General features: G+C 54.0%; 1 protein-coding gene across 2 annotated transcripts in view; it reads right to left on the reverse strand.

Annotated features, from left to right (window-relative positions):
- HTT (huntingtin) overlaps positions 1–26869 on the reverse strand; it is a 123730-nt gene that overhangs the window by 16485 nt on the left and 80376 nt on the right. For both annotated transcript variants that reach the window (XM_027545175.1, XM_027545174.1), the window contains 14 exons: positions 25868–26004; positions 24360–24476; positions 21761–21883; positions 21263–21498; positions 19719–19861; positions 14189–14393; positions 7847–7988; positions 6208–6387; positions 5688–5864; positions 5328–5404; positions 4149–4287; positions 3118–3240; positions 1203–1416; positions 686–831 (listed from right to left, as the gene is read on the reverse strand). In XM_027545175.1, coding sequence (XP_027400976.1) covers positions 686–831; positions 1203–1416; positions 3118–3240; positions 4149–4287; positions 5328–5404; positions 5688–5864; positions 6208–6387; positions 7847–7988; positions 14189–14393; positions 19719–19861; positions 21263–21498; positions 21761–21883; positions 24360–24476; positions 25868–26004 — 2159 coding nt within the window. The remainder of the gene's footprint in view (positions 1–685; positions 832–1202; positions 1417–3117; positions 3241–4148; positions 4288–5327; positions 5405–5687; positions 5865–6207; positions 6388–7846; positions 7989–14188; positions 14394–19718; positions 19862–21262; positions 21499–21760; positions 21884–24359; positions 24477–25867; positions 26005–26869) is intronic.

Genomic DNA, 26869 nt, shown 5'->3' on the forward strand with positions numbered 1-26869 from the left:
GGCCCGGCGGCGGGGGTGTGGGTGCTGTTCAGGTGTCTGCCTCCCAGGGCGCAGGCCGGGCGCTTCTCCAGAGGGCACATGAAAGGACCGGGGCCCACCCTGTGCACACGGTTCAGGTTGGGGGTATTTATAAGTGTTAACACCAAGAGCGTTCAATTCCCCACAGCTGAAATAGCAGGCTTATTGCTCAATTTGAAATATAACAAATTTCTCAGATCGCTACTTTTTAAGTGTCTAAAATTAAAATACTCACGACTTTTTCTCCCTGGAAATAAATTTAAATGGATGGTTTGTACTAAATCAAAAAACTTTCTTGGCATCAAGGAAACAGACTCACAAATAAGTGAACAAGGCCTCCCCGCCCTGTACCTGGGAGACCCCGGGCAGGAGGCCAGGTCCCAGGTCTGACTCGTCAGAGCGCCCGCCCCCCCAGCCCAGAGGCAGAGATGGGGGCAGATGCTGCCAACCTCACGAGGCAAACTGTACAACAGAGCCACAAGAGGAGCGACCGTGCTCAGAGGAGCAGGGGTGGGCGTGCTGCGGGACACGGGCACTGAGGGGAGGGCAGGCCTCGGGCGTCAGGCTGGCCCCGCTCTGGGTTTCAGACAGAGGAGCCTCCTCCCTCTGCGGGCGGTGCCTCAGCCTTCCCGCAGCTCTGAGCCCGAGTTCCCGCACTGCGGCTTACCTCGACAGTCATGACCATGAACTTCACAGTGTCCCTCTCTTTCTCAGGAGGAAGGTGCAAATGGCTGGGCAGCTTGGAGAACACCAGCAGGTACTGGGCCAGGGCCTGGGCCAGGGTGGTCAGAGTCCGATACAGTGCAGCATCCCCTGGAACAGAAGGCCCCGTGGGTGGACGAGCCCCCAGCAGAGCCCTGACCTTCCCTGCGAAGCTGACAGCGGCTGCAGACATGGCTCCCGGAACACACTGCACACACCCCACCGTCCCGTGAGCCCAGGCCCCGTGTTCCCGAGGCTGAGACTGCGCTCCTCGGGGCCCGGAGCCTGGGCCACGCCAAAGCATGGCAAAGTGGGACACACAGCAAGGACACTCGGAGCCAGGGCCCAGGGCGGGCCTCCGGCTGCCTCTACATGCCACAGAGTGCTGGCCCGCAGCCTTCACTGTGCCTTCACTCGGCGCAAGGCCTGGCACCAGCTCTGCAGCATTTTATAAAAGTAAGAGGAGCTTTCAGTGTACTTACCAAAGAGGTCATCCAGCTTGCTCCAGTAGGCGCTGGGTTGCGTGGGCAGGAACGGCTGGAAAGCTTCGTGGACGGCGGGAAGCTGCTGGACCACAACAGTCACGCGGTCCAGAGTTGCCGTGCGAGCTGCTTCAAAAAGGGGGCTCTCCTGGCCCCCCGAGATCTCACGCATGCCCAGGCCTAGGCACGGCGCCAACAGGCTCAGGTTGAACTCCTGAATCAGGGCATTAGAGGTTGAACAACGACTGTGACACGTGTCCAGTCAGGCAAGAGACACACAGCAGAGAGCAGAACACAGACATTCGGAGACGGCAGATAAGCACGGCGTCAGAGACTCGCGAACAAGTACCTGCTCCCGCTTCTGTCACAGATAACCGACCACCCCCATCCTACATCCGACCAATGAGGTATTTTCTGGACTCTACTAGTTCCTTCAAGTTTTATTTATTTTGGCAGAGCCACAAGGCATGTGTGATCTCAGCTCCCCAACCAAGGATGGAACCCAAGCCCCCGAGTGGAAGCGCAGAGTCCTAACCATTGGACAGCCAGGGAAGTCCTGGTACTTTAATTCTAAAGAAATGTTTCTGCCTTCATATTTATCTGAAGTCAAAAATTTAATATGATGGAATTTTAACTGATACAGATACAAAATCAAGCTGATGTGCCACCCAGGAAATCAGTGGAACACCAAACGTCCCCAGTGTCTGAAAAAGACAAGTGATGTTTCAAAAGCAGGTGAAAGAAATCACAGCAGGCATAGAAATGTGGCAAGTTTGATTGGAAAAACAGCACTCATTCGATAATGCTTCAATTTGTATTGTGCTCTGCCAGCTTTTGAAAGCCATTTAAGGATCTTTCCAGCAGATCTTTAGTTAACATTCAGAAAAGCGTGTCATCACCAGTGACCAAAACTGAGCCCTCTGGTACAGCCATTAATGCTGAGCCTTTCTTTAAAGCTGGTAAAAGTCTAATTCGCAAATTTGGAAAATTCAATAAATCGGTTATTAAGTAAGCTTATCATTTACCAGCAAATCAGCTTTCACTGAATGGCTCTTAAAATGATTTTAGCAAACTGATGCTCCTGTTCTTTTTCCACGGAGCTTTTATTTTCACACTGATGGAGGGTCAGTGCTTGGGAACACGCGGCTGCGTGGTTGCACCGAGGCTCTCCGTGTCACACCTGGACTGTCCCCTGGGCCTACGTCACTCCCACTTGGTCTACTCAAGGCAGCACCACGACACCTAAAAGTTTATCAGCCGCTGGTCCCAGGAGGTCTGAGAAGGGACCCGCCAGGGCTGTGGCCAGCTCCACACAGCAGCCTGCAGGCTGCCTCATGAGGCGGGGGCCTCCCTGCATGCACTGCGTGCAGGGAGGGGCTTCCTAGTTTCCAGAACATCATCACAGAGTCTACTCCATCACGCACCGCAACACCACGCTGCTGCTGCCTGTCAGGGGCGCGAGACAAGCAGATCTCACTGCAAGTCAAGGGAGCCTGCTTCCTTCAGGTTCCCAGGGGGTGCCAGTGGCAAGGAATCCACCTGCCAACACAGGAGACCCAAGAGATGCAAGTTTGATCCCCGGGTTGGCAAGATCCCCTGGAGAAGGGAATGGCAACCCACTGCAGTATTCTTGCCTGGAGAATTCCATGGACAGAGGAGCCAGGCGGGCTACAGTCCATGGGGTCTCAAAGAGTCGGACACAACTGAGCGACTAACACTTATAATTGATTTCCTTTAACTGCGTGAAAGGGTGAGCTAAACACAGGAGGCTGAGGTCACACGCTGCATCAGGTTCCCTGCCTTTAAGGCACAAAGGTGAGGGGCGCACACCGCAAGCAGGTCATGCCACAGTGGAGCAGGGCAGGCCCGCGCGAGCGGCGAAAGCGACGCAGACCCCGCGTCCCTAGCCCCGTACCGAGTGCATCATGAAGGCGCCCAGGTCGCCCGCAGGGATCCGGCTCACCAGCTCTGCGCCTTCCAGCAGGGCAGAGTCTGACCGAGTCCAGCACTGGGCCTTCACCAGCTGCACGTACCAGTCCTGGACAGAAGGGAAGGAGACGGCAGGCTGCAGCCGCGCGGGCTCTCGGGGCTGCAAGCTGACCGTCAGCCTGTCTCCGCGCTGCCTGACCCTCACGCCCATGGCCTGGCCCAAGCACACTGGGCCATCCCTGGGCCACGACCAACCCTCAGTGAGACCAGATGCTGGCCGTCACCACCCCGCGGGCCCTCCTATGGGAGAGGCCATGAGGGCAGTGATGCAGACCTGTGACCTGTCCACACCGCCTCCCCTCATCTGCTGAAGGCGCCGCTGTCCCTGAGCCTCAGCCGTGCCCTGAGGGCAGCGGGCCCACCTCTGTCCGCCCTGCTGGGCACTGTGCCCATCGCCTCTGGGCATCTGCTCTGCTCCCTCTCCCCAGGGCCAGCGCCGTGGAAGTGAGGACAAGTCATGCCTGAGAACTGCGGCCCAGGCCTCGCTAGTCTCTGCTCGGGATGCTGGATTCTGGGGTCCAACGACATATTTAAACTGAACTCGCTCCCAGAAAGGACAGCAGCAAGGCTCTGCCAGGGCTCTGAACGAGCCCCAGCTCTGAGGTGAGTGGTTCCCAACCCAGGACAAGGTGCCAGGGCCCACAGGTCGGGGGTGGATATGCGCAGATCAGCAGGCCTAAGCAGAGGAGACAACTCGGGTGGGTGGGCCACAGACACCGTGTTCCGATTCTCCATCGACCACCCGACCCTCGGCCCCTGCTAAAAGCCAGGGCTGCATTGCACGGCCCTGTCACCGATGCAACTGTACCCACCGCGGGCAAGAATCAGGGCAGGCTGAGGGCCCTCGGGGGCTGCACTGGGTGCCGGGAGGACCTGGCACCTGAGCCACCCCGTGGCCCAGGCGGACAGCAGTCCTCAGCAACCCAAGGGCCGGGGTGTCAACACGCAGACACTTACTTTGTCAGGATTCACTGCCTCCAGTGCCAGGGGCCCATCCCCGTCCAGGGGGTGGGACGTGACGGGGGGCGTGGGGCCATGCGACCCCGGTGCGGTGGCGAGACGAAGCCTGTCCAGCAGGGAGTAGAGCCTCTGGTGTCTGGAAGGCAATCACACGCGGGTTAGAAGCCACACCGGCTCTTCCAGCGAGATGAGACGTGCCTGAGACTGTGCAGAGCTGCTCCTCCTCAACACTCACACAGGTCATGGTGCAGAGTCAGGCCTAGCTGACGGGCAGCCTCCAGAGACGCGGCCCGTCAGCATTCTCCAGGAGCCTCGCTCACCGGACAGCGCCGCAGGGACACACAGCGTGAGCGCCACTCGGTGCTGCTCGGGGACCCACGTGGACCAGGTAAGACCCCAGGGCACAGATCCACTCAGTCTCCGCATAATACACAGTTTATACCCATCTACATTCACTTCATAAACAAATCACCTCATCTGGCACAGGGTATTTTTATTCTTCCTCATCTAGGGACGAAAAAAGAAAGTCTGACCTCCCATCACTTGTTTTGAGAACAGAGTTCTGATGCAGACTACAATGTCAGCCACTCCACGTGCTGACAGGTCACCTGAGGCCACACACTGCCCAGGAAGTCCTGTCCCTCTGAGTTAGACCATCAACTGCTACTCCTGAGACTGCAGTCACAGCACACTGACCCAGCACAGGAGAGAAGGTAAAGCTCCCTTTTATTCTGCAGTGATGGAAATACACTCACGTCATAGGCATCAGGATTTCAGATAAAGGCCTCTAAGGCTCTGCAGACAAAAGGAGGTGATAGATTGCTATGGAGCGAGAACACTGACGAGCTGCAGACACACTTCTGGGTAACGTGTCTCAGCTCTGCTGTCTCACTCACTGATCGGATCACAGGTTTCGATCCTAAGACAGAGCTGATCACTGGTACTGCCACTCAGAGCAGACAGTAAGCGAGGGCTATGCCAATGCGCACCCTTCTCAGCCATGGGCACTAACGCGGCAGAGCGGGTCTGCACTCTGCACAGAGACCGGGTAATTTTGAAGGCTCTCTCGAGGCCCATCTGCCACCTAGAATGCACGTCCCTCTCTTGTCCTGTGAGGCTGTGCCCTTGTGAACCCTTGTCTCCGCACCTGCGGTGAGAAGCCCGGCCATGCGTTACCTCTGTGCTAACCCGCTGCTCTGCAGGTGCTCCTGGATCCGGATCAGCTCCTCCGCCGGCAGCTGGGCCGTGCTGCTCTAGAGGAGACAAGACCACGTCAGTGTGTGTGACGCACAGGAGGTCAGAGGCACCGCGCTCATCTACAGAACACAAGAGCTGCGTCCGGCTCCTGGGAGCAAAGGCGGACCGTAAGCACAGGAAGCACAAGAGTGGGACACACAAAAAGGACCGACGCAGCCGTGCTGCACACGTCGCTCAGGGCCGTGAAGACGACGCCTGCGGAGGAGGAGCCGGCCCAGAGCTTCACCTGCCCTGCCAAGTTTCCAGTAAAAATCAACGCGCAATGTTATCTCCTAGTACCTGTAAATTTGCGGCCAAAAGCATTTCCACCCGGCGACAAGCAAGGGTGTCGACCATGCGAGCCAGCACACGGAACGGCGTGCACAAAAGCTTGTCCACGTACAGCATCAGCACGGCACCCGACTGGCTCAGGTGGATCCCTTCCAGGCACTGGAGCGTTCTCTTCAGCATGGTGGGCTGCAGAGTGAGAGAGGAGAGAGATGAGGGCAGCGGGTTCGCCCAGTGGAAAGAATAGGTTAAAAAACCAATGGGGGCTTCCCCGGTAGCTCAGGGGTAAAGAATCCACCTGTCAATGCAGGAGACATGGGTTCGATCCCTGATCCGGGAGGATCCCACACGCAGTTGAGCAACAAAGCCTGTGCACCAAAACTCTGGGGCCTCTGCTCTGGAGCCCGGGGGCTGCAACCACTGCACCCCGCACGCCCCGGGCCCACGTCCCACAGCAAAAGAAGCCAAAAATGTCAATGCTCCATTCTTCAGGCAGAGAAAACGCGCATCAGCCGGCACCCAGGAGACTTACAGTTGAAAGATTTTCACAGCGAGACTGAATTGCCTGGATGAAAAGGCCACTGGCAGCGGAATTCCGATGGATGGCGCTGATGAAGTCCTGCACCGGAGGCTCGTGGGACAGGTTGATCAGGTCTTGAATGTGGTTCACGATGAGCCATGTCAAGTGCTCCGAATCATGCAGGTTCTGGCACTGAGGACAAAGCCAGCAATGAGAGGCCACCGTCCAGTGGACACACACGGCGACGCCACAGAAGAGGCCAGGACAGGCAGGGAGGAGAGAGCCGGTTCCAGACTGCAGCCCTCACTGAAAACGCCTAGCGTCTGGACAGCGATACTGACGAGGTCCAAACACACTTCACAGAGCCTGACCCCCGCCACCCCAGCCCCAACAACCACACAACGTGGCCGTGACATTCCATCAGGCCCCAGGGACGTGCACCCCAGCAGCTCGGCCCCCAGGGCTGAGGGCGTGGGGCGCCCAGGGCAGTGGCGGCCGCGTGAGACTCCAGGGCAGGCGGCACTCCAGCCAGAGCGCACCTGCATCCCCCGCCCCGGGCCGCGGTCCGGCCTCCTGACGGGAGCTCTCCAACTACTCTTGCTCCAACTTTGTGACAAGTCAGTGGAAAAAAAGAATTCCCTGTTAACTGTCACAGTTTTGATAGTTTCTGAATTTAAAATATGAATGATTCCTACATATCCGATGAACCTTAAGGGAAGATATTTCACATAAGATTTATAAGGAGATAAAAAATACACATTTTAAAATATGTATGTTGCCTTTTCATTATAATTCCTGATCCTAGGCAGAAATTGTTAAAACAAGATACATTTTCTGCCATCGGGTTAATGATTAATACTTTTCATGTGGGATAATTTGATACTATTAACATAAAATAAATACTTTTCCTACTGTTCTGTGAAAACATCATTATATAATTATAACAAATTACTTTAAAAAGTGGAACAAGATAGAAAAACTACTTCAACAACAAGAATGTAAAGCAATGTGTAAGTATTAACAAACTGCCATCATGGCAGGAAGAAGCTCTGCAGAGGGCGGAGGGGAGCCGTCATGTCTGCCCCGAGGCGGGCGGTATTCCCGTCCACCTGGAGAAAGGATCAAACGTCAACGAGGTGGAACGTTGGGTCCTCTCTGAGTTGTTACCATTAAGGTTTAATTTTCTTCTGTTTACTTATTTGGCTTTTGCAAATTTTCTGTGTTAAACAAGAGATGACTGTAATTTTATGGTAAAAAAATACTAAAAGAGTCATATTTTAAAAGAATGTCATTCAAACAGGAATCTATTTAAAACGCGGCAATTAACTTCTGAAAACCTTTTCCACAGATTTAAACAGATTTAGTCAGAACCTCACTCAGATTTGTAGTTCCTTCCCATTAGTACTGTCACTGAAGACGACAAAGGCACCCAGCGCTGCAAGTGGCCTGAGCAAGTGATGGCTGACCCAGCCTTCTGCAGACGATCCTCAACTCCTGGGACCAGATCCGAGTCTGACTTCCCATTATAGTTAGGAGCAGGATTCAAATTTAGTTTTTCACTGGCGGAACTGGCGGGAGGGCGGAAGTCAGTCTGGAGCGGCATCAGCCGCGTGAACCCTGACCCCGCCACCGCCGGCATTCGCACACTTACGACGTAGTCGCAGAAGAGAATGAGGGCGCCTCTCCGCACGATCTCTCTGTTGCACATCCCCAGCTTGGAAGCCACGTCCGGATCCTCGTCCTCTCCAGATGTCTCCGGACTCAGCGACTTCGTGCTGGACAGGCTGCGTCTTCTAGAAGGAGCAACAGAAGCTCTGACGGCGTTTCTGAGGCGGCAGCGGCTTATTTTCAAAACACTGAAGACACTTATTGCTCTGTCCCAGTTCTAAAGCAGTCCGTTTACTTTAAATACGGCCATACCAGAATGATGTAAGAGCCACTCTCAGTGATCTACTCCTGAGCTATGGGATGAAGCACACGTGGAAAACTAAAGAAAAGAGGAGACTTAACAGGCAGGAAACTAAGCTGCTTGACTGGAAGGCCAACTCCACCCTGAAGTGCTCTTACCTCATCAGCGGCATCTGATCTCACAGCTACAGCCTCTGGAAGGCCCTGAAAGCTGTCAGGAGCCAGAGGAAAACCTCCCCATGCCCACGTTTCAGTCTTCAGTTGCCAGCCTAAACACACCTGCAGTGTCCATGTTATCATGGAAACCCCGACTAAAAGCTTTTCTGCAAAATTAATTCTTCACCAGCGAAGGTTATTTCAGTTCACGTTTACTTCTTACCTCATCGTAATTCCCATTACAAACAGGTGGGGTCTGCTCAGCTCTGCTCCTTATTTGGGGGACTGCATCATCACAGGCTTGTCATTTGCCTATGATAAGGCATACGAACTAAGGCATAGGCTTATCATATACCTATGATGAGGCATAAATGATTACGAACTCTGAGATTCTCAATTCTGGCCACCACTCTTAAAATGCAGCAGTTGCCATGCTCGCAAACTGACTCGAGGGTCAGTAAGATAAGGCCCTCGCCTCATCAGCCAAGGCTTAGCAGAGATGGAGACGACATCAGGACTAGAATATTCTGAAATGTGTCAACTTTTCCTACCAACATCTCAGTATTTGAATGAGAACTGGCATAAAAAAATTCTACAGGTAAAAAAAAAAAAAGAAAACTTTACCATTTCTGTTTTTGAACGAGTGAATGGATAAGTGGACGTGCACACAACGTGAAACAAGGCAGCAATCACAAGAAGCTAATTCTGATGTGTGCAACACAGTGAATGAACCTTAAATACACTGAGCTAAGTGACAGAAGCCAGACTCAGAGGGCACAGACCGCGGGCTTCCGTTCACAAGGCATTCTGCAATAGGCTACATGCAGAGGCAGAAGACGGGCACGTGGGGGACAGGTGACGGCTCTGGACACGGGAGTGCCTGTCGTGATGGCACTGTCCCAAACCTTGCTTGTGGTGGGCGACCTGACCTCACTGGGCACAGAAGAGCATGTTCACTGCACCGCAAATTATATGTCAACAGAAACCCTTCCTTACTCAGTCAGCCCTCCTGCCAGCCCCAACATGACCTGCATTCAAGCTGTAACTCTGTGTTCCGCCACGGTATAGCCGTAAGGAAAAGAGCCTCTGAAGGTGGAGCAGAGAATGTGCAATTCAAATATTAGCAGTGAACACAGAGAAGGTCCAATGTCAACCCAAATTTGGTCCCAGTTTGTAGGAGGGCAAGCGCCCAAGACAGATGCTGCCAGCTACTGATAGTGAACGATCTTCCCAAATAAAAGGTGACTGCATATGCAGGACCTTAACAGCCCACCTGACAGCAGAAAGCAAAGGATAAGTCCATGACGATGCAGTCCCCCATATAAGGAGCAGAGCAGAGCAGACCCCACTGTGGCAGCCGTGGTACTTCCAGGACGCACGGCCTGGGGGCCCGGGCTCGTCTGAGAGCCGGCGTGTGCTGGGCTGTGTACAGAGCCTCGGTGACAATCTGATGAAGCAGTGCTATATCTGCAGAGTATATGTGTAACAAAAATAATGGCTTGTACTACTCTGTACCCCAAACTCTAGTGATTCACTTTCATCTTTTGGAAATGGACACGCGTCACAACAGCCAGACAAGGACACACCAGAAAGGAAAATCACACGGCAATATCCTGATTAAGACAGATGCAACACCCTCGACAAGGTACAGCAAACCGAACGCAGCAGGACATTAGAGAGGCCCCATATCACGACAAGTGGCATTTACCTAGGGATGCCAAGGACGGTTCAACATCTGTAAATCGACCAATACATCATGTTAACAAAATGAAAAATAAAAAAATGATCATCTCAACAAGAAGCACTTAACAAAGTTCAACATTTATTTATGATAAAAAAAAAAAAAAAAACTCTCAGTAAAATGGGTCCAGAGAGACCATTCATCAACATAATAAAGGCCATATATGGCAAGCCTGCAGCTAACATCATAGTCAATGGTGAAGAGCTGAAAGCTCTTCCTCTAAGACCAGGAATAAGACAAGGGTGCCCGCTCCCACAATCTTTACTCAACACAGTATTGGACGTCCCAGCCATAACAATTAAGCAAGAAACAGAGAGAAAAGGCATCAAGTCAGAACGAAGTCTGGCTTCCACTGCCTGCACGTGGCGTGACAGTGCATGCAGAAGCCCTGAGGCGCCCACTCAGAACCCGTCAGAAGCAACAATGAGCTCAGTAAAGCTTCAGCATACAGAATCAACACAGTAAGTCCCCCACGTACGAGTGAGTTCTGTTCTAAGGGTGCATCCTAAGTCCAACAAAATTGGCCTAAGCACTCAACTAACACAATCAGCTCTGGAAGCCCACTGTACTGCAATAGGCTTATAAATACCCTTCACACAAATAACACATGAAAAAACATACCAAAAACAAAGAAATCCTACAGTACAGTGCCTTGAAAAGTCGAGTACAACCACTGACACACGGGGGTTGGCCCTGAGTGAACAGGCAAGAAAAATGACTGGAGAGGGAGGTGGGTGGGAGACGGTAGGGTGGAAGGATCGTCAGCAAGAGGAGACAGAGGGCGGATGGAGTTTCACTCATCCTGATGTGGATGGCACAGGTTCCAGTTCCTTGCTGGATTCAATTGCATCTACTCTCTTAAAAAAAAAAAACGATCCGCTGATGTCTGGGTAGTAGCTTTTCTCCTCTCATCGCAGACGATATCCTGGTCTTGAAATAAAGACCCTATACCACTGGACCCTACACAGTAGTGTACGGTACCCAGAAGCACAGCCGTCTGTGGACGACGCACGCAGGCGACACTGTATGCCAGACACGTGGGCCTTGCGTGACTGGACACGTGAACACACGTTTGCATCTTTGAAAGCTCACAACTCCAAGGCCTGTATGTAGGGGACTTACTGTATACAGAAATCTGCGGCATTTTTATACACCAATAACAAACAGAGAAATTAATGAAGCCCCATTAACAATTTCATCAAAAATAATAAAATAGGAATAAATTTAACCAAGGAGGTGAAGCTTTGAGACACTGATGAAAGAAGCTAAAGAAGACACAAACGAGAGGAAAGACATTCCTTGCTCATGGATCAGCAGAATTAATACTGTTAGAGCGCTTCCCAGGCAGCTCAGAGGAAAGAACCCACCTGCAAGGCAGGAGATGCAGGTTCAAGCCCTAAGTTGGAAATATCCCCTGGAAAAAGAAATGGCAACCCACTCCAGTATTCCTGCCTGGGAAACCCCATGGACAGAGAGCCTGGAGGACTACAGTCCATGGGGGTCCCATAGAGTTGGACACGACTGAATGACTAAACAACAACAACAACATTGTTAAAATGCCCATAACATACAAAGCAATCTATCAATTCATTGCAATCCCTATCCACATTCCAGTGGCACTTTTCACAGAACTTGACAAAAAATTCCAAAATTCACACAGAACCTGTAAAAGACTCTGAAGAGCCAACACAAGCTTGAGAAAGAGAACAAACCTGGAGGTATCACGCTCCCCGATTTCAAACCACGCTCCAAACCTACAGCAGGCAAAGCACTACGGCACTGACCTAGACCCAGAGACCAGTGAACAGCAGCCAGAGCACCGAGAAGTGAACGCACACTACTGCGACAGTGAAGCTATAACACGTGAAAATAAACAAGCGGGGGATCACGTATGCACACATGTGTGTTAACCTGTGACCGCACGCAAGTTACTTTACCTCTCTGGGGAAAGAAGCCTCCTCATCTGTAATATGCATGCAGTCCTAGGGGTTTTAATGACTTAGTATAACAGGAAGCCCTTAGAACAACACCTGGCACTTGGTGCTATGTGCGTGAAAGGACTCTGCTGCTGCAGCGTCAGGGAGATCAAATCACTAACTCACGTTAGTGCTGGGATACAATGAGGGCCCTTGTGGGGTAACATTCTCAAGGGAGAGAGAGATGGAAACCAAATTGTCACTCAAATAAACATCAAATTACAGTTTCAACACATGCCAGAAAAAAGAGGCAAAGGCTGGAGTGAGAGCAGATAGTGTGAGATTTCACCAATCAAAGAGAAATCAAGAAGCTTTCCTGAGGAAGCGATGACTGAGCTAAGAACCCAGGATGGACGGCCTTCCTGTATCTGCTGATATATGGAGAGAAATCAGGAAAATTTAAGTTCGATTGTAAAAATCTGGCAAAAACTAAATCAGTATCACAAACCTGAGGTCTGTGCCTCAAAGCCCATCCGCTCTCACCAACTCTAGATAATGCTCTGTATCATAAGGGTGGCCCACGCCCTTCGACCTCTCACCCGGAAACTCTCTCGGGTCCCCATTTCCTATTACTCTGCTTCCCTCCAGAGCAGACCTACCCTGACCACTGTTTGGAGCTGCTCTCTAAAGGCCCTCGCCCATCTTTTTTCTTCACTTCTATTTTGAAAATTTTCAAGCCAACAGAAAAACTGAAAGAATAACTCAATTAACAGTCACATACTCTTCAGCTAGATTCAACTACTAGTAAGTCGCCACGTTTGTGCTCAGGCACACACACACACACACACACACTCACTCACTCTAGACATGCACACACTCTACACATACACATGTAGTTTTGGGGGCCTGCACCATTTAAGAGTCATCTGTAGGTCAAGAGACTGTACCCCTAAATGCCTCGGCAGGTGTCTCCCCTAAAAGCTGCTTATAACCAAAAGCACGCAACGAGGGCTTGTTCCAAGGGCCACACCCACTGTTGGACCTGACAGCCGGATACTCAGGAGTTGGGGTGCCAGCCTCTGGTGTTCTTGCCTTCGCCCCAGGACGAGTCTGGGGAGCCTCACCACGTCCTCCCCGTCATACCAGGCAGGACTAGGTGGGGCGGGGCCTGAGCTAGCTGTGAGGACCCGCAGGTGCTAGGCAGGTGGACAGAAGGGAGACAGCACCCACCACGGGGCCTCGGTGTGCAGAGCAGGCCCCTCAGACCAGACACTGGCAGCCCCAGGAGCCGGGCAGAAATGCAGAGTCCCGGGCCCTACTCTCTGGGTGAACTGAATTCAATCTGAACGAGCCCCACAGGCGATTCACATGCACAGTGACGAAGCTCTCAAGGAAGAGACTCTGACTTTCCGTTCCTGACTTTCACGGCACTGAAGCCACCATGGCGAGCTTAAACTGTCCTCTAAGCAGATTAGACGCTCACTGCTCTGCTCCCCCAGCTCGCCGTGAGCACGTGGAGGGCCGGAAACACTGACTCCTCCTCCGCACACCCAACGGCACACAGCACAGAGCGGGCCAGCACCTGCGAGCGCGGCCCGCCGGCACATCCTCGTGCCGACGCTGAGCGGACAGGGCTGACCTCGGCCCTGCAGCCTCCTGTTTCCAGAGCTTTCTCTCCTGGGGGGCTCTTAAGTCTTCCAGAAACACTGCCCCAGGGACTCAGTTTGGGGCGGGGGTGCGGAGGGGTGGTGATCAGCTTTTATTTCCACATACGCACACACGGCTGGGCAAGAGGGGCCTGAAATCAGAGTCACACCTGGAAACTTTTTACAAAAAGAGGGCCACCCACAAGCACATACTTAGTAAGTCTTTCTGAACGACAAAAAATAAGGTAGTTTTGAAACGCGGCTAAATAATGACTGCATTATCTAAGAATAACCAGAACCACATTTAACTTATAACAAAGTTAAAATGTTGCAACATTTCTGGCTCTGGAACCAATTTAAGAACAAGAACCCAGCAGGAGGGACACAGGACAAGAATGGCCCGTAAGATGGAACGGTGTCAAAGAGCTTGCCAAGGAAGTCACGTGTGAAAAGCAGTGGCTATTGTGAATGCCTGCAGTCAAACCACATTTCCCTGCAATGGTGTCCAGGAAAGAAAGGCATGGGAGCAGAACCCTTCAACGCCTCGGGAAGACCGGGCCGAGCTCCGGCCGCTGAGAGCCGCGCACAGGAGCCGGGCGGGCCTGCCGGGGGGAGAGCGCACGTACTTGGGGGTCTGCTGCACCTCTGCCCACCAGCGGTAGTCGGTGTGGCTGACGAGCAGCAGGATCTGACACCAGAGCAGCACCAGGGCCGGGTGCGTGGGGACCATGGAGCGCACCCACGCGTTCAGGCTCTCCAGGCCGTAGAAGCCGCCGTCCGCGCCGTCCCTCAGGAGCCTCGAGGCAGCTGCGGTGATCCTCCGGAACGTCCCTGGAAACAACCCGGAACAGAGCGGATTACGGGGACACGTCTGTGCTGCTCCTGGCGGCCCAACGCTTCACAGCCACATGAAGCTTTTACACCAAAGGGGCACACGCAGGGCTCCTTCCTACATTCACACGTCCAGGGCACCTGGCACTTCGGAAACTCCAGCCTGACAATTCGCCTCCTTAACTGAGCAGCCATGGAAGCGGGCGCCCCACCGTCCCCTCCTCCCCAAGGAGACCAGGCTCTCCAGGGGCTCCGGGCAGGAAGCCTCGCTGGTGCCGACAGTGGACACAGCCCCACAAAAAGGGCAGCAGCCCCTACGCGGCCTGTAGTCAGGTCACTTGCAGCCAGAACAGCCCGAGCCACAGCCCTGCGGGTGGGCAGGGCGCGGCCATCCTGCAGGCTCCAGCGAGCTGAGGGCCGGGTGGCCCCCACGCCCACCATGACACGACCACCTGGGTTGGGTGGCCAGGCAGGCAGGCATCTACGCTCAGTCCCGCATGTCAGCAGCAGACCCAGGCAGGCTCTGCTCCAGCTTCCCCACGGTGTTCTCCTCAGGGCCCGGAAGCTCTCCCCCAGGGGAGAGCGGATTCCTGTTTCCTTCTAGCCCACCTCAAAATGGACACGAAGCCAGCTCCACATGCCCCAGGGACGCAAGGACACGAATTTGTCCACAAAGTACAAATGCTGCTTTGGCCCACACATACAGGGGAATATAGGCCCTTTTGAAAATACCAGGAAGTGAGCTGGGCCTGCAGGAAGGCAGCAAGGGGGCAGGAATGCTGCCCGTGGCTGGGCAGGCGTCTGCAGGGCGGTGGGAAGGGGCAGGCGACGGGGCGACTGGACGACACGGTGAGCAGCAGGGAGCCTCACGGTGGCCACAGGCCAGACCCAGCCCTGCCCGTGGCAAAGTGATGGACACTGTCAGCCCGCTGCCGGCTCCCCCTGCTTCCATCTGGGCAGCCGGTTTCTGAGCACCTGTAAAGTGGAGACCAGGTGCCTTCTTGTCTGTTTGCGCCAGATGGAATCCGACACAGGCCAACGACTGTGGGGTTCACTCCCCTCCTCCAACACGAGGGGTAACAAAGTGAAAACACAAGGCCGTTACTCAGACTGGTTCCTATTTTAAGAAATAACACCTGAAATGGGCAAATTCAAAGGTCTCAATTTTCAGTGCAGGGTGTAATTATTGTCATTGTTTAAGCAATGCAAAAACAAAAATTACCAACTTTAGATGCTAAAGGCACCTTATTTATATAAAAGTACACGATGATTTAATTTTATCTCAAAACCAATCACACAGTAATTCTGCCCCCTAGTGTGTTTAAAAGAAATGGCGTCCAAATACCCGAGGAGCTAGAAACAAGACCTTAATACACACCCATCGCCGCTTATTTACAAACACCAACATTACATGGTGATCAAAACCATCCCCAAGAAAAAAAAGGCAAAAAGGCAAAACGGCTGTCTGAGGAGGCCTTACAGATAGCTGAGAAAAGAAGAGAAGCGAAAGGCAAAGGAGAAAAGGAAAGATATACCCATTCAAATGGCGAGTCCCAAAGAATAGCAAAGAGAGATAAGAAAGCCTTCCTCAGTGATCAATGCAAGGAAATAGAGGAAAACAATAGAATGGGAAAGACTAGAGATCTCTTCAAGAAAATTAGAGATACCAAGGGAACATTTCATGCAAAGATGGGCTCAATAAAGGACAGAATTGGTATGAACCTAATGAAAACAAAAGATACTAAGAAGAGGTGGCAAGAATACACAGAAAAACTATACAAAAAAGATCCTGATGACCCAAATAACCACGATAGTGTGATCACTCACCTAGAGCCAGACATCTTAGAATGCAAAGTCAAGTGCCCTTAGGAAGCATCACTACGAACAAAGCTAGTGGAGGTGATAGAATTCCAGTTGAGCTATTTCAAGTCCTAAATCATGATGCAGACAGAGTACATCATGCGAAATGCGGGGCTGGATAAAGCACAAGCCACAATCAAGATTGCCTGGAGAAAGGTCAATAACCTCAGATATGCAAATAACACCACTCTTATGGCAGAAAGTGAAGAGGAACTAAAGAGCTTCTTGATGAAGCTAAAAGAGGAGAGTGAAAAAGCTGGCTTAAAATTCAACATTCAAAAATCTAAGGTCATGGTATCTGGTCCTATCACTTAATGGCAAAGATGGGGGAAAAATGGAAACAGAGAGAGACTTTATTTCCTTGGGCTCCAAAATCAGTGCAGATGGTGACTGCAGCCATGATATTAAAAAACACTTGCCCCTTGGAAGAAAAGCTAATGACAAACCTAGGCAGCATATTAAAAAGCAGAGACATTACTTTGCTGACAAAGATCCACCTAGTCAAAGCTATGGTTTCTCCAGTAGTCATGTATGGATGTGAGAACTGGACCATAAAGAAGGCCGAGTGCCAAAGAATTGATGCTTTTGAACTGTGGTGTTGGAGAAGACTTTTCAGAACCCCTTGGACTGCAAGGAGATCAAACCAGTTCATTAGAAGGACTGATGCTGAAGCTGAAACTCCAATACTTTGGCCATGTGAAGAACTGATGTGAAGAACGGACTCATTGCAGAAGACCCTGATGCTGGGAAAGACTGAAGGCAGAAGGAGAAGGGGACGAAAGAGGATGAGATGGCTGGATGGCATCATCGACTCAATGGACTGGTCTGAACAAGCTCCGATAGATGGTGACGGACAGGGAGGCCTGGTGCGCTGCAGTCCATGGAGTCACAGAGTTGGACACGACTGAGTGCCTGAATAAGGAACAATAAGGACCAACTGAACTATCTCCAAAGACATGAGCTGCAAAATCCAGGTGCCCCGACGCCTGGCCGGGACTCCTGAGCAGGGCACAGCCGCTCACACTCCACTCCACAAGTGGCTGTTCAAATTTAACCAAAATTAGATCAAATAAAAGCGCTTCAGCCACAGCAGTCACACTTCCAGAGCCCATGGGCCACATGCAAGCACAAGTAGCTGGGTTAGCACAGACACGGAACATGTGCACCCTGCAGGAAGCGGGCTGGGCGGCCCTGCAGCAGACACAAAAGTGTCCTCCCTGATCTCTGAGGAAAGGAGGATGGTTAGAACAGCAGGGGAGCGAGCACCGTGAAATCCCTGGGTGCGGCGAAGGCCGCAGAACGTACCGCTCTTATCAAAGAAGGTGGAAAGCAGCCCCTGATGTGAACTGGGGTCAGATCCACACCAAATGATGGCCAAATATGAAAGTGACCAACATGCTAATAACAACTGATTCTTCAATGCCTTAATTATCCTCTCAACTTCACACTTACAGTGGTGGGTTGGTGGGGCATAAATTGGAAGATCCTCAGAAAGAAAACTGTTTCCGTGTTAAGTAAATAAGATGGCTTAAAGCTATAGCCCATTATCACAAACTCTGACTACACCCCAGGGCCGAGGGCGCCTGCAGTCACGCGGCGCAGCTGAGGAGGCATCCGGCCCCATCAGTCTCGGTCCCGCTGCCTCCCAGGCCCTCTGGCCCTGGCCGCTCTCAGAAACTCTCTCCAAAGCGCCAGCTCCTTCTCCTCCAGGCCTCAGCTTTGCGGTCGACGAGGAGAGCCCGCCCCGTGCTGCCTGCCACTGTCTTGTTTCCTGATCCGGAGACATCAGGACCTGCGGCGGCACCTCTGTGTACCGGCATCTCTGTGTACTGTCCGACTCGCTGGACTGACAGCCGCAGAGGCAGGAATCACATCAGCTCTACTGACCACCGCACACCCAGGCCCGGCCCGGCGGCGGGTGACTCAGCACCTCTTTCTCAAGCGAATAAAGGGCGATGATGGTAATGACCTTCTGCTTTAATGGTACGTATCTGCGTGTGTGCTTTAATTGCGTTAAGGTGATATATACACGAGTGGGATTTGAACTCGTGTGTATATATCACTTTGATGCAAATTAAAAATCTCGTAACACAAGAGGATTTGATTCTACAGGTGCCCTGCCGCATCCCTCTGAGGGCAACTTCTCATCGCTCTGCTTCAGGTCTGGTGGTTGCCTCCGAGCTCACCCTGACGCGCTTTCATCGCCTGCAGCAGACCCTCAGGTACTCTGTCCACTCCGCTTCCCTCGCTCACTGTCGTTTGCTGTTCAGTTGCTAAATTGTGTCCAACCCTTTGCAGTACCCTAACTGTAGCACACCCGGCCTCCCTGTGCTTCACCCCCTCCCGGAGCCTGCTCAAACTCATGTCACTGAGTCGGTGATGCCCTCCAGCCATCTCATCCTCTGTCACCCCTTCTCCTCCTGCCCCCAATCTTTCCCAGCAACAGGGTCTTTTCCAATGAGTCGGTTCTTCACATCAGGTGGCCAAAGTATTGGAGTTTTAGCTTCAACATCAGTCCTTCCAATGAATATTCAGGGTTGATTTCCTTTAGGATTTACTGGTTGGATCTCCTTGCAGTCCAAGGGACTCTCAAGAGTCTTCTCCAACACCACAGTTCAAAAGCATCATTCTTCGGCACTCAACTTTCTTTATGGTTCAACTCTCACATCCATATGTGACCACTGGAAAAACCATAGCTTTGACTATACGGACCTTTGTCGGCAAAGTAACATCTCTGTGTTTTAACACGCTATCTAGGTTTGTCATAACTTTTCTCCCCGTGCTACTGGAAAGTAACCCCCTCCCGCAAACGAAGGCTGTCCAACCTCTCAGCGGGCCCAGGGTGGCCGGACTCTTGCAGCCCTGAGACCACAAGTCAGAGACCCTCCCTTCTGCCATGGGGAAGGAGCCCACCAGACAACAGAGCCAGCACAGTAAGAGCTGAGATATGGAAACAGGCAACGTGGCCACAGAGTGAAGCACACTGGAGGCCGCCACCCAAAGGGCACCCACTCCCACACCTCCAGGTGTGCTGCGGGTCTGGGCCAAGCTTTCCTGCTGTTTGTGTTTCCCCGAGATTAGAACTGCCTTTCGCTTTTCTTGCTGAACAAAGAAAGATATGCCTCTACCCGATAACTAGCAAGACCACTGCTTTTGAAAATGCTCATTCCTCTTGAAAAACTCGGGCCCCTTCCTATGCCTGCTACAGGGCAGGGACTTTGTGATCTCTCTCACTCTCTCTCGTGCAATGACTTTTTAAATTCACAATCATACATAAAGGCAACAGAACATCCTGACTTCCCGAATCTTTAACACAGCAGAGGCCCTCAGATTCACGTTCGCACAGCACCGCGTCGTCAAATACACACAGGGCACAGCAGAGCTGGCTCTGCGCACACCTGCACGCCGGGTGTGTTGGCAGGGCGGGGCACAGGCGCTCTAGCCAGGCTAGTGCGGTGCACCTACCGGACTTGAAGATGTGGATGAGACACATGAGCAGCGTGCCCAGCTCCTGGCAGTAGAAAGTCTGCTGCTGCTCGCTCACCTCCACTCTCAGCTGCTTTGTAACAATGTCCTCTAAGAGGACTCCAACCAGCTGGAGCAGAAACCTTCAGAGAGAGGGAGAAGGGGAGAGCAAAGTAGGTGACTGTCACAGAGCACTCCTAAGAAGTACACCCACGAACATCACACACACGGTAGGTACAGGGGGAGTCCAACGCAAGAGAAGCAGAACAGGGAAGCGTGAGTCGCTCAGTCATGTCGACTCTGTGCAACCTCACGCACTACAGCCCGCCAGGCTCCTCTGTTCTTAGGATTCCCCAGGCAAGAATATTAGAGTGGGTTGCCATTTCCTTCTCCAGAGGATCTTCCCGACCCAAGAATCGAAACTGGGTTTCTTGCACTGCAGGCAAATTCTTCACCGTGTGAGCCACCAGGGAAGCCCAATACAATGAGAGGAGGAGAGAGGCCCTGGATGAAGCCACTTGACCTCTCTGTGCACCACTTTCCTAACAAGATGGGATAAGCACAGCACCTCTGAGGGCGTGTCAGGAGGCTCAAGGGACCTGTGGTGTTCCTTCCAGGCTTTCAGCCATCAAGCGGGCTAATGCCCACCACAGGGCGTTCCTGCAGCCCGCACCTCAGCCACCTGCCTAACCGCGACAGCGTGAGCCGCAGGCTGCGTGCTGACCAGGTTCACCCGCCTCATCTCCACGACGACCTCTACCTACGGCCACCCAAGGGTGGCACACGGCCATCACGCAGGCAGGAAGTGAGCGCCCAGGACATGCTCTGCAGGCTCTAACTCAGAGCACACCCGAGTACAGCAGACGAGGAGGCACACTTGTCTAACAGCAAGTCTGTACAGTGCCCGAGTCATGAGCGTGGCCTCCAAGGAGCTTCCCAACATCGACACGGGCAGACACGATCTGACACCACAAACACACTGGTGGGGCTTCCCAGGGGCTCAGTGGTAAAGAACCCGGCTGCGATGCAGGAGATGCAGGTTCAGTCCCTGGGTCAGGAAGATCCCCTGGAGAGGGGAATGCCAACAGGCTCCAGTATTCTTATCTGGAGAATCCCACGGACAAAGGAGCCTGGTGCGCTACAGTCCACAGGGTCGCAAAGAGTTGGACACAACTGAATGACCAAGAACACACAAGTATACGGAAGGGAGCACAGCAGAGCAGTCCACCTGGCAGGGAGCAGGATTCTACTGCCTATGGTGTCAGGAGGGCAGTACACAGTGGGGAGGAAAAGAAGCGGGTCTTTTTAGTGGGTCTTCCTACATTTTCCAACTCTCTGCAGGCAACGCACCCACAGACTAGTCTGGGCAGTCTTCAGAGGGTCTGATTCAGGACCTGACCGAGCCTGCAGAGAGGCAGGACCAAGGGCCAGAGACGAGGCTGGCTGGGCAAAGAGAACACACCGGCTCCTTAAGCCACGTTGTCGGTCTTAGGGCTCCAACACCACATGACAGCCCAAGGCCACGGACTAGACGTGACACGCACCTGGCAAATGTTTCTTCCGGCAGATTCTTCATCTGTCTCCCTTCAGTGTGCTCCTCCAGTGCTGAAGTACTGTCCCCATCTCTTAACCTACTGATTGTCGGACAGGAGACCAAGTACGGAGAGAAGGAGAGCTCCTGGATGCGGGACAGGACGATGTCCTCGGTCGACTGGGAAATCAGCACCCGCAGGATGGCCAGGATGCCTGACACCCACAGCTGGACCGTGCTCACCGCTGCCTGGGGACAGAGCCGGGGAAGCGCTGCTGAGGAGGACAGCCAGACACCCCCCTGCCAACGCCAGTTACGGAGACCCCCCTCCCCTCACCCCCAGTTTGACAAAGCCGCCTGAGTCCCTGTCTCGCTGGTTCTCAAAGCGCGGCTGGGACCAGCGGCCTCAGTGCTGTCTGGAACCCCATGAAACAGGCAAAGTCTCCACCCCCAGCCCTGCAGACACCCCCAGGCGCGGGACCCAGAACGCCACCAGGAGCCAGGTACTCACCAGGGAGTCTGGGGTGACGAACATACTCCGTAAAAGCATGTCCACAGGGCGTAGGGAGGAGGGGGCCAAAATCTCAAACAACGTGTTCAGCACTCCCAGGGCCTCGTGAGAATCAATGTGCATCTGTTGCGAGTGAATGTCGCAGACGTTTCCCCGTAAGCCAGCAGAAAAAAGGTCAACGCTGCCCTCCACGTGAGGTGTCTCACGGCCTGATGACCTGGACCATCCCATCGTTCCCACCCCGCAAAACTTCCATACGACTCAACGTCAGTAGCAAACCAAGGAAACGTTTTTTTAGAACAATACCGTAACAGCTACGTTTTTTTTCGCACGATGGAAATCTTTTCATTTCATTTAGATTTTTACTAAATAAACCAAACATGCTTTCTGCACAAATTCAAATAGATCCAAGTATGAGATTTACTCAGCTGAGCCCGCATGGCCTGCCACAGTCACCACTGCTCCGGGGACCGGCCCCTGCTGCACCCCTTCCTGCACGCGCAGCTCACCCACGTGGGCATCACACTCTCTGTCTTCTACCTTCTTTCACTCTCTTCACCTGCACTCCATCCCCACCCCACCACCGAGTAGACGACGTTCGCAAATTAGTGCAGTTCTCTTTAACTTCCTCCACATTCCTGTACCTGTAGAGAAGTTTTTAAGTTGTTTCGAAAAATTGTATTATGTCTCTGTTTTTTTTCCACTAAAAAATAAATGAAGAACGGGTTTCAAACCTTAAGGTTACTTTTAAAGGATGCAGAATGGTCCCGATTGAGTGTGCACACAGCGCACTCGCCCGCCGCCCTGCCGCTGAGCCCGTCACAGCTGACAGGGTGCACATGGCCACGGCTGCGGGGAGTGCCTTCTCTCCTAGGTTTCAGAACACTGTGCCGCCTGCGCCTCCGGTTCCCCGCCCCGCCCCCGTCTGGTCCGCAGGGCCCCTCACACCTCCGGGGCTCGGCCGCATCCCACTGCCCACCCACCCTGGCCCGCAGTGCCCCCGCCCCCTCCAGGCCGGCACCCCAGGGGCTTGCTTCAGCCTCCTCGGGGACCTCCTGCTCTCCCAACCCAACACATGCGGATGAGGCTCCGAGCTCCCCCTGAATCTCGCTCCGTCCAGGTGGCCCCTAAGCCATCACCTTGCAGCCACCGACCTGCCCCTCCTCTCACGCCCACTGAAGCTGTCAGCACAACTCGCTGGTTCTGCATCCGAGCTGCGTCCAGCGGGTGCCCCTTCCTGCCCCTCTGTCCCCATGCCCGGGTCTATGCAGGCCCTGAGCTGTGAGCGGCTCTCTCCGCTACCCCTACCCTGACCGCCTGTTCAGCTCTCAGATTCACCCTGCCCCCCTTCCTACCAAGCCCCCTGAGGGCTCTCCCACAGCCCCCCCAGAGAGAGCTTCCCCAGGTATCTGCTCAGGTCACCCTCACGTCCTTCGCGTCCCCCCTCCACAACCCTCGTCAGACGCTACAGACAGTAACCAGGCCCTGTGCTGGCTGTCCCCAGCCCTAGGCCAGCATCCTCCGGGGCCAGGAGGGCAGGCGTAGTCGGGGGGGACGTGCGGATGCACCCTGCGCTGTGCCCCTGGCCCACAGACCACCCGGCACACAGTGCCACTGCAGGGGAAGGTACGCTGGGCGTTCACCCCGCACTGCGGCCCCGGCCCGCTGCCTCCTCAGTGTCTGCGGTGAGAGGAGTGCAGAGCTCACGGAGCCCCACCCTGGAGATGCGTCCCTGCGGCCATGGATGCCTCGGCCAGCTGAAAACAGCGGAGCCACCCACTCATTAAAACTGCGTCTTATCAGGCCCTCCCTGGCGGTCCAGGAGCTGGGACCCATCCTTCCACTGCCTGAAGCCTGGGTCTGATCCCTGGTCGGGAGCTGAGATCCCGCAGCCACATGTCAGGTGCCAGTCATCAAAAAAATCCTGTGTATCTGTTGTTCTTACCAAACACCATGACCCCGCTCCCCGGCCCCCACCCTGGCCTCAGGATGACGGTCTGTGACGAGAGCAGAGCAAGCAGCTGACGCCGTGAAGACAGGGCCTACCCGCTCCCGTCAGCACCAAGAGCCATGGGCACCGCACCGCCCAGAGCACTCACTCCCGAGCTGGCCGACCTGGACGAGCTGACGGGCACCTGCTGGCGGCACCCACGGCACCTCACAGCCAGAGCTGTGCCGGCAGCAGGCAGGGTGTCCTGGCAGCGGCCTCTGGAGTGACCGTCTTTGGCGCGTCCCTGCTGCTGACTCCGAGGCGGTGCTGCACCCGGCAGGGAGTCCCGCCCTCAACCCTGCACGCGTGGGGCCCACCGATGGCACCGTTCAACCACAGAGATCCTAAGTGTCGGCTTACTGCTAAGCTACTCTGTAAGCAGCAAGAGAAAACCCTCCCTGACAGAGCAAACAGGAGGGAGGCAGGGTGAGCCGGAAAGGAGGCAGCCCCGAGGCGCCGTGGGCACCAGGCTGTCTCTGACCCAGGCCCCGCACTGGCCCCGGTGCACAGTTAACGCCGATGAAACGCGCCCGCTGGGAGTGAGCCTGAGCACGCAGCTCCAAGGCTGGCCCCACGGGAGGCGCAGGTGGGGGCGGGGGGGGGACGCACCTGCTGCTTGGCCAGCATCGGGAGGATGACGTCGGCCACCTGCCGGGACAGCCGCTTCCACCTGTCCTCGCTCTCCTTGTGGCACTGCCGCAGGACCAGCGTGAACATCTCCAGCACCTGCGGGGACGGCCCAGATGCTTGAGCCCGGCCCGCACGCCCCAGGCGCCGTGCACACCAGGCGGACCCAGCACGGCCACGCCTCGGGCCTTCCCAGGCTCCAACCAGAGGAAAGCCGGGCGCCTGTCGGCCTCGGGCAGAGCACAGGGGCAGGACCGGACCGCCGCGCAGGGGCCCCGGCTGAGCCTTCCCCTCTGCTCTGCGCTCTGCAAAGCTCCCCTCCCCCTGAAGACGGTTTGGGTCCCCGGCTCCCGTGAGCCTTCGCCTCTGCTCTGCGCTCTGCAAAGCTCCCCTCCCCGTGAAGACGGTTTACTTCAGAAGAGTTCTCCGTGGGTGAGCCCCAGTTTGGTCGTGATCCCTCCTAAACAGAGACCCCTGAACGCCTGCTTGATAAACACGGCCTTGCTGGCATGGGGCCACCGTGAACCTGCTGCCAGGACGGCGCTCACACGACAGCAGACAGGGAGAGATGCAGGTGCCAGGCAGCCTGCAAAGCTGAAAATGCTTAATCGCAGAGACAGTCTACAGCCCAGTCTATAAAATGCCACGTTCCAGGCGGAGCCCACTCCCTGGAAAGCCTGCCCGGCCGCCTCCTCCCACAGCGGCCTCTCCCTTCCCAGGACCCAGCGGCACGTACGCAGAGGCAGGCAAGTCTGCGCTGTGGCCCGTCTTCCCAAACCAAGGCCAGCCGCGCTCTGTCCCGTAAGCCAGGCTGCGGACGCGCGGGACACCAGCCCATGTGCCTGCCAAGAGCTGGGCACTGGCTCTCGACCCTCTTATGGAAGTTGTACTTTTAATCCTACAGGATTTAATTCAACGCTAAGTATTTAGTTAAATATTACCTAGGTTAAGCAAAACGAGAATGCATAGAAGTTTCTGTGAGAGAATCTGTGCCAGAGACAAACAGTAACAGGGATTACTGAGACCATGAGGGCGAGGCCCCTGCCAGTCATGGAAGAGCGCTCTCTAAAATGCCAGGTTTCAGACAGCCTCACACCATCTGAAATTCCAAATGTACCTGGAGGAAAGCGGAGCCAGAAATCAGTGCAAAGACTCTGGTCCTCCACCAACACGGTGGTAAATACATGTACAAACAAGTGTTTAAATCACTTCAGGCTGAGACCTTTCAAAACACTCAGAACTCCAGCACCGTGATCAACGCTGCTGACTGATTTTTCCTTGTTTTGGAAAAGGGTCCTCCACCACCTTGACTGAACTTATGACCGTCGGCCAGGCGTGGGGCCTTAAAGAGAGACCCCGTTAAGCCTTCCGCCTGCAGTGTCTCCCCACTGCCCAAGAGCCCAGGGCTGGCACAGAGCCACACTCGCTGACGAGCGGACAGGGCCACCGCAGGCTTCCTGCCACTCCTGCTCCCCTACCCCACCCCTTACCTGATGGTACTGGATGAGTCTCAGTAACATGGACACCACCACCTCTTTCTGGGTTTCAAGCTCTTTTCCTGCATCAGCCTTATTGGTTCCTCTTAAAACGAAGAGGTCGTGGACTATGGGCTGCAGGGCAGGTATGGCTGTGGGCACAGAAGGACACTAAGAAGGCGCTCGGGAGACGACACTGACGCCTCCAGACGATTTCCAAGAAACAGAGGTCTGATCCACACTCGACTCGGCGATCAGGGATAATTTCAGGTTACCCAGGAGTGCACGGAGATTATCTGTACGCCATCCTGGAAGGTCAAGGGTCTTCCCTGACACTTCACAAGGTTGTGAAATCTTTTTGAAAACTAGGACTTCTGTGACATAACATTACTTCTGACACAAAGTGACACAAATTCAAAAGTCGAATTTAAACTAAAAAACAGCAGCATTCTAACCTCATACACCATCTGCTCAGTCACCTGAAAAGAGCACAGATGCTTTTCCCACAGAAAACACTTAGAGGATTAGATTTCTATAGTGTTTCAAGCAACTCAACTCAGTCTCTCGTTAGACTAAGCGTTTCCCCCTCAAGGTGTGTCTTTACTCAAAACAGCAAAGTGAAGTCTTTGGCCGAACACACCCTCAGGAGTAAACTAGGAAGGCCTTTCACTGAGGAGCATCAGCCGGGCCAAGTCACCAAGTTACTGAAAGGCACACTCTCACCCTCAGCCTCTCTCACACTCTCTCTCTCTCACACACATGCAAACTCATACACACACTCACACACACATACTGGCTGAGTTTCCCACAGATGACCAGGCTCTGTAGTGGAGACAATAAGGTCTGACTGTCCATCAACTTTCTTTCCAAACAAAGAACTTGCTTCCCTCTGGTCTGGGAAGCCTCAGCCGCCCCTCCAGTGAGGCCTGCACTCTCAGCTCCAGGGCCCAGACACACGCAGTCAGGGCCCCTCTGCCGAGGCCGGGACAGGGGCCTACAGTAGGCTGGCCGCCTTGC

The sequence above is a fragment of the Bos indicus x Bos taurus genome, chromosome 6 (genome assembly GCF_003369695.1).
Source record: "Bos indicus x Bos taurus breed Angus x Brahman F1 hybrid chromosome 6, Bos_hybrid_MaternalHap_v2.0, whole genome shotgun sequence".
In the NCBI taxonomy this organism is placed as follows: domain Eukaryota; kingdom Metazoa; phylum Chordata; class Mammalia; order Artiodactyla; family Bovidae; genus Bos; species Bos indicus x Bos taurus.